The sequence below is a fragment of the Sinocyclocheilus anshuiensis genome, unplaced genomic scaffold (genome assembly GCF_001515605.1).
Source record: "Sinocyclocheilus anshuiensis isolate Anshui unplaced genomic scaffold, SAMN03320099.WGS_v1.1 scaffold2161, whole genome shotgun sequence".
NCBI lineage: Eukaryota > Metazoa > Chordata > Actinopteri > Cypriniformes > Cyprinidae > Sinocyclocheilus > Sinocyclocheilus anshuiensis.
Genome location: NW_015551119.1, coordinates 89,677 through 100,466, shown reverse-complemented (window position 1 = coordinate 100,466; position 10,790 = coordinate 89,677). Strand labels below are relative to the sequence as shown.

General features: G+C 36.2%; 2 protein-coding genes across 2 annotated transcripts in view; one reads left to right on the top strand and one right to left on the bottom strand.

The window, feature by feature from the left end:
* The window catches only part of LOC107663054 (uncharacterized), a 5,875-nt gene extending 5,344 nt beyond the window's left edge, over positions 1-531 (top strand). The window contains exons 10-11 of the mRNA XM_016453204.1: positions 202-258; positions 347-531. Coding sequence (XP_016308690.1) covers positions 202-258; positions 347-418 — 129 coding nt within the window. The 3' untranslated portion in view covers positions 419-531. The remainder of the gene's footprint in view (positions 1-201; positions 259-346) is intronic.
* A 2,036-nt stretch (positions 532-2,567) lies between these two features.
* LOC107663052 (phosphatase and actin regulator 3-like) overlaps positions 2,568-10,790 on the bottom strand; it is a 35,985-nt gene continuing 27,762 nt past the window's right edge. Inside the window, exons 4-10 of the mRNA XM_016453203.1 lie at positions 9,590-9,802; positions 9,286-9,505; positions 9,014-9,156; positions 8,596-8,749; positions 6,298-6,394; positions 3,703-3,843; positions 2,568-2,915 (exon numbers count right to left, since the gene is read on the bottom strand). Coding sequence (XP_016308689.1) covers positions 2,730-2,915; positions 3,703-3,843; positions 6,298-6,394; positions 8,596-8,749; positions 9,014-9,156; positions 9,286-9,505; positions 9,590-9,802 — 1,154 coding nt within the window. The 3' untranslated portion in view covers positions 2,568-2,729. The remainder of the gene's footprint in view (positions 2,916-3,702; positions 3,844-6,297; positions 6,395-8,595; positions 8,750-9,013; positions 9,157-9,285; positions 9,506-9,589; positions 9,803-10,790) is intronic.

The window sequence follows — 10,790 nt, the reverse complement described above, 5'->3', positions numbered from 1 at the left end:
TTAGGGTTGAAGCAAAACTCTGCAGGGCTGCGGCTCTCCAGGACCGACGTTCGCCACCCCTGGTCTAGAATATGAGAAACAAATCTTCTCTGTGGAGGTGAGGACCTAAACCTTTTTTGAGTGAGCTCCAACATGGTTCTATGTTTAGTCATATTTACAGTTCAAGCCATTTTAACCTTTGATTGTCTGCTTCTGTTGCAGATGTCTTTGATGAAGAAGAACATGAAGTCAGTTCAGGAGCGTTTCTTCAAAGAAATGGTGAGAGAGAGCCCAAACAGAACTGATATTTTATACTTAAAGTCACAAAATTCTGCAGGACTGAATTCAAGTTTTTTTGTCTTTGTAGCACGAGGAAGAGTTGACGAGTGTGAGAAGAGGACTGCAATCCTTGTTCTTCCCTGATACATCGAGGTTCTGACCTGAGGGAAAAAAAATCTGCCATTTGAAAATCACTTTAAGCTACTCCTAAAATGTGTTTGTATGCTTGGATATCATTAATGTTATGTTCTTTTAAATTTTTCCTACTCAAAAGGTTTAATATTTGTACTTTATGCCGTTTATTCTGGTCTTCGTGAAAAAATGGTTGGCTGTACATGGTTTTTGCGCACATATTTGCTTATATATGCCATATATGGTTTTTAATATGAATAATGAATAGTTGTGAAAAGCAAATAAGTGAATGTTATAGGTAATGTAAGAACAAATGCATTTATTTCAAACATCCCACCTCATAATAATCAACTTCAGATTTATGTGCGCAGAAATTAAAAAGTGATACTGGATTCTGAAACCATCTTAAGAACTTTTTTTGCATTCACTAGCAAGGGCCTGAATAAGCAATCCTCATGGGTTCAGTTGATGGGAGACGTTGAAAAATAAAGACAGAAAGCTTTACTGAAAGGGTTTTTTCTAATTTTTACTTGCAGTTGAAGGCACTCAAAATTAAGATCAGATTGAGTGACTTTAAAGGGAGAGTAGGCGATTTTGGAGAGGCTAGCTTTTTCAAAGGCTAGCTTTGAAAGCATAAGATCCCACCCTCCCTGCAAATCACTCTCTAAAGCCACGCCTCCTCCAAAACACATAAACGCTCACACGCAGACCAGAGGCTAACCAGCGACACTGTGAGAGATGATGTTTGTGGAGGGTTGAATGCAACTCTGTCAGATTACCTCATGTCTCATTCACCGGTGAGAAAACATCACAGTACAAAACGCATAATATTACAATAATAACGTCTTCCATTCTCGCTCGGTCTGCAATAGCTTGATGGAACGCACTGATGACGTATCACATCTGCGCAAACAGGGTGTGTGGAGGTATGCAGGTAGAACAGCCTATTGTAGCCCTCAGACCGAGGGATATTGGACGAACATTTTATGGTCCTACGCTTCCACAGATTATATAAATACTTATAAATAAATTTAGACCACTTAACTTAGTAATTGCTATTGGGATGTGATGAGACTTTCAACCAGCATAACAAAACATGTTTTTGAACCAAATCACCTACCCTGCCTTTAATGCATTTTCGTTTGTCCTCCGTAAATGGAACCGGCAAAATAGATAGGATTTAGGGAAGAGGAAATAGTTTCATGGTTGAGACAGTGAGACAGATTTCCTGCAGTGTTATCTATTGTTCAAAAGTTTGGGGTCAGTTTTTTTTTTAGAAATTAATAGTCTTATTCAGCAAGGATGCATTGAATTGATCAAAAGTAACAGTAAAGACATTTATAATGTAATTTATAATAAAGATTTTTATTTCAAATAAATGCTATTTTTACGATTCATCAAAGAATAAAAAAAATCAGTTTTCACAAATAAAATCAGTAAGGATGCTGAAAATTCAGCTTTATTTCACAATATTACTGATTGATTTTTGATAAATGCAGCCTTGGAGAGAAAACATTAAAAACCCTAAACTTTTGAACTGTAGTGTGTATATAATTAAACTTAAAAAAACAACAACACAGAAGTATTTCCAAAATTGTATTTTGAAGACAAGTAGTGCTTACAAAGTTTTTTTTGTTGGTTTGTTTTTTTTTCAAGTGATGACATGAACAACCCTGTTCAAACTGACTTTTGTACAGTAAATATGAAATTCATTTATAGCAGGCTTATTAACCCTCAAGTGTTTGTTTTTTTCTTCTTTTTTTCTTTTTTTTACTTTTCTTTTCAGAGGAGCTGGTTACATGTACACAAACATTTACCCAGAACTGATTCGTCTTTTCTTTGCAGCCACTGAAATGCAGTCCAGTTCTAAAAACATCAAAAAGTCCTCTGCCACTACACTCCGTCAGCCTCAGGATAAATATATCTGCAGATGTTCTTCAGGTTCCTCCTGTGACCGCCTGCGGTGGAGACGCAGCCTCTGACGCTAACCGCACCCAAACACCACTCGGCCAAGGGCACTGGAAGAATAAGGGAATCCCATGGACGAAGCCACGGCTCTGGAAGAGGCACCTCCAGGATTTTAACACGAACACTGCTTTCAGCATTTTCTTCACAGAAGAAAACCCCCTCTTAAGGCCTGTGAAACCTGATGGAGAGGAGAGAAATCAACAAAGGTGCCTTTCGCAATCACAAACACGATATAATAGGGACAAGGCTGTTGCATCAATCAGTTATTTTTAGTAGGCATGCATAAGAGCTCTAAAGGCCACTAATGTTATAATGTCGAGAGGAACCTCTTATCCAAAACCATTCATGTCAAGGTGACACATTCATGCTTTTTATATGCAAACGCATTTGTGTCCCTGTCTTTTTTGACCAGGCTGTTTGGATTTTGTGGATCTAAAAATAGTGCAGGCACATCTGTGAGTGCTGTACACGCATACTGACCTTGTTAGGTGTTTGCTTGAAGCATGGACCTCCATCTCAGTGCTTTTGAACTCGTTCAGCTCTTTACGGATGGCCGCCTGTGGAATCGCAAATAAAAGCCACTTAAGCGCATCCTCCAGTAACATGCGCACTCCATAATGAGTCAACCGAGTCACATGGGCAGAGCAAGAAGACTACTGACACAAATTAGATTGCTTTTTAGTTGCTTCACTAATATATTGGGTTTAGAAACCTTGAGAGAATCACTAAGAATAAAGGAAAGCCCATTTTTCTCTGTGCAGGTTTATTGAATTAAAGACTGACCGCAGACCAGTGTAAAGATTTGCTGACGTCAGCTCTTTGCAGGGTTCGTACGGATGCTTGAAATCCTTAAAAATGCTTGAATTTTGCATAAAACAAAAAAAAAATGCACTCGAGTCTGCGCGTGTGGCTGTAGTGTGATCTACAAGTCTTTTTTGATGTGCGCCCTCTGATGGAGTGGCAGGCAGATGATCGGAGGTAGCCGCGGCAGTGAGCGTTGGCTTGAAAACGACAAATAAAAATTATGGTTAAAATGAAGACTAAATCCTCGAGTACTAGCAGCTGAAAATGCCGGAGTTTTGTTGAGTGCATGTGCCCAATGAATGAATTTGTTTTTCATGCTACTAAAATAAACAATGTGAAGAATGTGCCATTCGTGCCATTTCCCCACACACAATCTTTTTTAAACATTCCTTAATGTATTCTATTAATCGACAGCATTTACAAGTGTGGCGCAGCTTTGTGTACAGCTGTTACCGGGGAAACCGATATATTTCTGCTGCTCCAAAAGCGCCCCCTACTGGCAGAGGGTAAATGTGTAAGAACCCTGTCTTTGTCTCATACCTTGTCAGCTGCAGACAGTCTTGTCCAGGGTTTGTCAGCTCTCCTGTCATAGTCCTGGGCTTTGGCCACCTCCACATAGTCACTGAAGCGGATCAGAATCTTTCTTTCTCTTAGTTCATCAACTGTTGGCCTCTGGTTGAGCTGTAAGATTTAAAAAATGATGTTGTTAATGGGGCTGCATACCAGTTATGAGATACATGTCCATGTTGCAAGTAACGCATTTTCTCCAGGGACTGAAATCGCAATTGACCAATGAAATTCACTGGTTCCACTAGTGACAGAGACACTCAGGAGTTGAAAGTGCAGTCTGCCTAAAGATGAGCCTTAACAAACTTTTTTGTTATCATAATACTCAATTTCATTATTTATTTCATTATATGTTTATATTACTGTGTATATCACACTGCTATTTTGAGGTAAATTGTTTATTTATTTCTTTATTTATTTTTATACCATAATGTACTTTAGGCAAGCCATAATGATTCATGGTAAGTGTATTAATCAAAAGTAAATAACATTAAATTAATTATACACTGGGAAAATATGCCAAAAAAAGGATATGGCTCCCATTATTTTTATTGTTGTTGTTCTATTGTTTTATTATTATTGTTGTTTTTAGCATCATCATTGACAAAAACATAACAACAACAATGTGTAATTAATAGCACAATGTCCAAAGCATAATAATAAAAAAAATAATTGATTCAATTGTATCATTTAGATGCTCATTTTACTCTACGTCACGCCTCTGTTTTGAGGTAAATTGCTGATTTTTTTAACAATAATGTAGACAAGCCATAGTGTTTCATGCTAAGTGTATTAATTCATTTGTAATTAATTGCACACTGAAAAAAATAAAACCAATAAATCTATTTGATTTCAAAATATAATAATAATAATTGTTATTGTTGCTGCTGTTATTGTTGTTTTATTATTAATAGGGGTTCAAGTGCAAAGCCAAACCATAAGTCCTAGAGACTTGAAACTTGGCCAGAAGGTAGAGCTCAGTTTGGGGAGAGACTGGCAAAGACTCCAATCGGCCAATAGGGGGAACTACAGCGATCAAAATCGTTGTTGCATAATTCATACATCGTTTGTCAATGTTTTATTGGAATCCTTGGCTCAAACCAAACAAAATGTCTATCTCTGATTTCATTTCCGTCATGAGAATTTTGCAAAACATACTTTTGCAAACTAGTCATAGGTTTTTTACCTAATCAGAACCAAACCAGTGCAGAAAAGTTCTCTGGAGTCTGATTAGCAATTTATCTAAACCAAGTTGAAGTTCCATTATCGGTCGGAACAGGACGCAAAAACGTTCAAAGTGAGTAGAGCCACTTTTATTAAAACGGCTATAACTCTTGAATGGATTAAGCTATTTTCACCAAACTCAGAACACATATGAATGAGCTCAATCTTTGCTCAAATTACAAAAATTGGGGAGTTTGATCACTTGGTGGCACTATAACAAGAAAAAAAAACTTGAAAATGGCTGTAACTATGCACCCATTAGTCTGATTGACTTGAAATTTGGCATCCAGTGTCATTGTCCATGGTGCCACCAATATCTTCGAGGGCATTGGTGTATCTTGAAAAGCATGGCCGCCATCAGCCAATTAACTTTGAGAACCTATTAGACAAGGTTAACAGAGGCCGATCGGAACGAAACTCTGTGGGCCCGTTTGACTCATGGCCCTAGAGGTCTGTGAGAAATTTGAAAGAAATCGGCCACTAGGTGGAACTATCATGTTTTACGTCTTGTATTTTTAATTTTGTGCAAACTTGGAGGTTGTTATGACGACCATGTCCTGAGGTTACCTGCACAGTTTTGCCACATTGCCACCAAGTGGTCAGGAGATATGAAAAATGCCAAAATGGATCTAAGGCTGTTTTTCTGCAGTTCTTTGGCATACTGGCACCAAACTATGTGCGTGTCATCATCACCCCTAGTTAACCACACCACATCAATCTGGGAGTCTGGGAGCCAGCTTTTGGTCAAAAGTGATAAATCATGAAATAATATTTCTAGTGATGGGGAAATATTAAATAGCATGGGGATGTTTAGATAATTGTATAACATTTACATTACATTTATATTTAATCATTTAGCAGACACTTTTATCCAAAGCAACTTACAAATGAGGACAATAGAAGCAATAAAAACTAACAAAAGAGCAACAATATGTAAGTGCAAATGACAAGTCTCGGTTAGCCTAATAAGAATTCACATGCTCACATTTTTAAAAAAAATGTAGCTTACAGATCTCAGTCATTTCTGGCATGTCAGTGAAATCGTCTCTTTTCTTCTCATCAAACTCTATGGTCTGAATACTTTAATGGAGGTTCTCTCAATCTGATGCAACTAATTCTGAACATTATTAGTCCACAAAATTGCTTTACCCCTCTGAAAACCACTGCTTGTCCTTGACTGATGCATCTTTATTCAGCTCTAGACAATGTTTTATAATGTCTTACTGCAAGTAGCAATATTAGCAGCAGAAGTCTAAAACATGACCAACAGCATCCATGATATATACAAATAAAGCATGCTGCAAGGGAAATGAATGTGAGGTTCATGTGAGAGCTGTTGTTTACCTTTCTGTTCAGTCTCTGTTTGATCTCTCTTCTTTCCTCTTGCTCCGTCTGATCATTCCTCTCTGAAAGAGCCAAAGAGAGACTCAGTGAGGGTGATCTAATCAAGAGTGCAGTCGCAGGGTCACTCAACAGACCTGCTTGAGCAATGCATCTTATCTGACAGACAGACTACAGTAATCTACTTGATAGTAGTCTGTAGTGGTTTTGTGCACTACAAAGCAACGGAAGACCTCAAAAAGCATGTTAGCACATTTAAGTATTTTGACTGAAGTAAAGATTACATTTTCACCTTAACAACCACCAAAAACTTTAGTACATTATTTACTATTTTAATTATTATTATTATTGATATGCATGTATTGATTATAACATTTTATTATTTATTTAAAAATATAAATATTAATAATAAAACAATTTAATTAAAGTGCTGATTAAAGATATGATAAAAACACTTGTTTTTTCACTTATAAGAGTACTTAATATTTAAATTATATAATTTATATTATAAAATTAATATATAAATTATATATATTTATCTATTTAACAAATATAAATGTTATTACAAAGAAGTAGCAATAGTGATATTACTGTGCAATATCAGAAACAAAATTCATAATTACTTAATAATTAAAATGGTATCCATGTTATTAGTTATTATTGACAGACATATAGAATATAAAAACTTTACTTATTTATTTACCAAATATAAACATCAATACAATGAAGTAGCAGTTAGTACCGGTTTAATTAATAAGTGCTGATTAAAGATGATTAGAGATATGATACAAAAAATATCTCTATTTTTTTATCTTGTTTTGATTGCACACAGCTGTAACCAATCACACATTCACTATATAACACTTACTCAGATCCATTTCAAACGGCTGAGTATTTTTTTTTAGGGTGTATCACTGCTATAGCTGATAGCTTACCTTACGGAGCCTGCTTAGTTTTCCTAGCCTTATCGTAGTCTTGCCTTGTCTGTTTTCTCGTGTTCTGATCTTTGCCTTGTACCTGGATTATCCCTCTAGTCTCGCCCCTGTTGGATTACGTTCGCCGTCGACTGACCCTCGCTTGTTTACTGGACTGCTCTTGTTTTGTCTTCTATATACCTGTTTGCCATTGCCTGACCCTCGCCTGTTTTGATCACACCCTTAATAAAGCTTGCAAATGGATCAGTATGTCTCACGTCTTGTTTGCCCCGTAACAGCATCATGGGTAATGCAGTTTTCACCACAAATTTCCTTTTGTTTGCTGAGAATCTAACAGCTGAGATTTGTAATGCCATACTGAAAATGTAAAAATGCATTAAAACAAAATGAAAAGCAAAACAGCACGGCAAAACAAACCACAAAACACCAATCAAAACATATTAAACATAACGCAAAACAAAACCGAACAACACAGCAAAGCAAACCACAACACAAAAAACAAAACAAAACAAACAACGCAAAACAAAACCAAACAACACAGCAAAGCAAAACAATCCACAAAACAAAGAAAAGCAAAACAAAATACAACAAAACGAATCAAAACAAAAAAACACAACACAGCTAAACAAAAAAACACAAAGAAAAAAATAAAACAAAACAAAAACAATACAGCTGAGCAAAACAAACCACAAAGCAAAATAAACAAAACAAAACTCAAAGCAAGACAAACAATAGCAAACCAGAAAACAGCAACGCAAAAGCAAAGCATTGTTGTTGCAGTCTGCGGAAGGTTCTCAATCGCTTGTATCACTACACCAAACGTGAGCAGTGCATCATGTACTGAACTGAACTCCTGAAGTCAAAGGCAGGTGATATAATCAAATATAATCAAATGAAAGCTGTAGTGGATTTATTCCCTCAGATTAACTCCAATCCTCGATCAACTGTAATCCCAGTTTCTGCTATGTACCTTACATCACATTACAAGCCACTGTACACATACTAACACTACCTTTGCACAAAATCTGTTTTCATAATCTGTTTCACAAGTTCACTTGTCTATATAATCCTTAAGTGATATAGGTAAACATATCTGCTGTCCGTAACGAAGGAGATTGAGCATATGACTCGAGCACTAAGCTTCCCAGTGTAATTAACAGATCAAAATTAGTAGCTAAATTAATAGTAGAATTAAGGTTGACAGTGTATGTTGGTTATAACAGGTTTGTTTGGCAAAAAAAAAAAGTATTAAGCAGTCCCTGAAGATGACATTTTCATGTATTTCCAAAAACGTCCTGAAGAGGGCAGTGTAATATTTTATATACTTATATATATGCAGTACAGTAAACATATATTTATGACTTACTTGGCAAGCTTCATTTCAATCTGTTGACGGATCTCCTGTCTCTCCTGGTCGCTCCGCACAGGAAAAATGTTCTTATCCTCCAGCTCCTGTTTGCTGGGACGATTCCGAAGCTTAACAGCCAGCAGTTCCTTCTTCATCCTCCTTGGCAATGTGCCTGCACACGTTTGCCATATAATTCATAACTTACTGACAGAACAACCCAAAGTAATCCAGATTTCCAGACAAAAATGACCAATGATCGATCTCTTTTGCTACTTTTATTATGCAACATGAAAAAACACAATGATACAATGATAATATCATGGCAAACATACAAATTCTACCTGATTGTCTAGCTATAATAAATCATTGCAGTAGCTATCTAATGACATTAGGTGTAAAAAAAGTTACAAGTATTAAAAGTTATGTGTAAACCCACCAGAAATGACAGATTCGTTCCAGCTGTCAATATCGTAGATAATTCCTGAAGCGTCAGTGAAGCAGTGGTCCTGTCGAACATTTTCCTTGTTTTCCTCCGCTTCCTTTCTGCTTTCACCATCTCCACTTGGCTCTCGCTCAATGCTAAAGAAAAAGAAAGAGACACATTTTAATGTGATACATTAGTAATAACTATTGAAAATGCTTCTAAAACCCATTTATAAAAAGTCTTTCTGAAATCGAGCAATAATAAAAATAGGGTAACATCCTCACCTGTCCTGCCTGAGCTTTGTTGCCAGTGCTCGATGCAGTTCTTCTATTATACAGCTAGGGGGCAGTGGCGGATGTATGCTGCCTATATGCGGCGACCCCACAGGATTAGTAAAAGGCCCTCTTAAAACCACAGGACTAGGGCCGTCAGGGACTCTATACAGTTCTTTTTGAAGAAAAGAGTTTGACTGAGGCACTGATGCGATGACGACTTTACTTGGGTCTGTGGAAATAAAAAAATGCATTTGTATACTGAAATATTATCTTATAATTTTATCTGAGTTTCATTATGTGAAAATGAACACACCTTCTTCCGTGCTTAGCTGAGAAACGAGATTGCCATGACCGCTTGGAGGAGACTGTTCCTGCAGTTCATCTTCCTCATCTTCGTCTCTGTCTTCTTCATCTTCCTCAACATCTTCATTCTCATTTACAGAAGAAACCGCCTCCTCGTCTTCCTCCTCTTCCTCATTTGAATTTGGCTCTTCCGTTGTCTCATTGTCCTGTACAGAATCTACCACTGATAGGAAGCAAAGAAATCATAGTTTCAACTATTAGGAACGGAATTCAAACATGTGGTTAATTGGTAATGTTGTTTAATTGTCAAGGATTATATTTGCAAAAAATAATGACCGTTTCCAGACAGGTTTCCCGATCACTCCCCATGTACTCTATTGGTCGGTCAAACAGTTAGGCCCGCCCCGAACTCCTGCTATTGGCTGAGCAAATAGCAGTACTCAAAAGTTTTGAATAGTTATGTTTTTTTTTTTTACTTATTTAAATACTTACATACATCAAAGCTTTGGATGGTACAGTATCATGGTTTCCACAAAAACATTAAACAGAAAAAAATGTTTTTAACATTGATAATGATAAGAAATGTTTCTTGAGCAGCAAATCAGCGTATTAGAATGATTTCATCATGGCTGCTGAAAATTCATCTTTGCCATCAAAAAAATTAATTACTTTTTAAAATATATTCAAATGGATAACGGTTGTTTTAAATTGTAATAATATTTCACAATATTACTGTTTTTACTGTATTTTTGATCAAATGAATACAGCCTTGCTGAATTCTCTATTATTCCAAATTTTTGACCAGTAGTGTGTGTGTGTGTGTGTATGTGGAAAATAATGTGTTTTTTTAACCTTAACCCGCATTAACACATTGCATTACATCAAATACACAACATAAATGTTCTTTTTAGCAACGTCATATGACCCCTTTAAAATATAATTTATTTCTGTGATGCAAAGCTGAATTTCTATCAGCCATTTCTCCAATCTAAAGTCTCACATGATCCTTCAGAAATCATTCTAATATACTGATTTATTATTAGAATTATCAATGTTGGCAACAGTTGTGCTGCCAAAATTTTTTTTTGGAAACCGACACTTTTTCAGGATTCTTTAATGAATTAAAAAAAAACAGCATTTATTCAAAATATAAATCTTTTCTAACAATATAAATCTTTGCTATCACTTCTTATCAATTTAACACATCCATG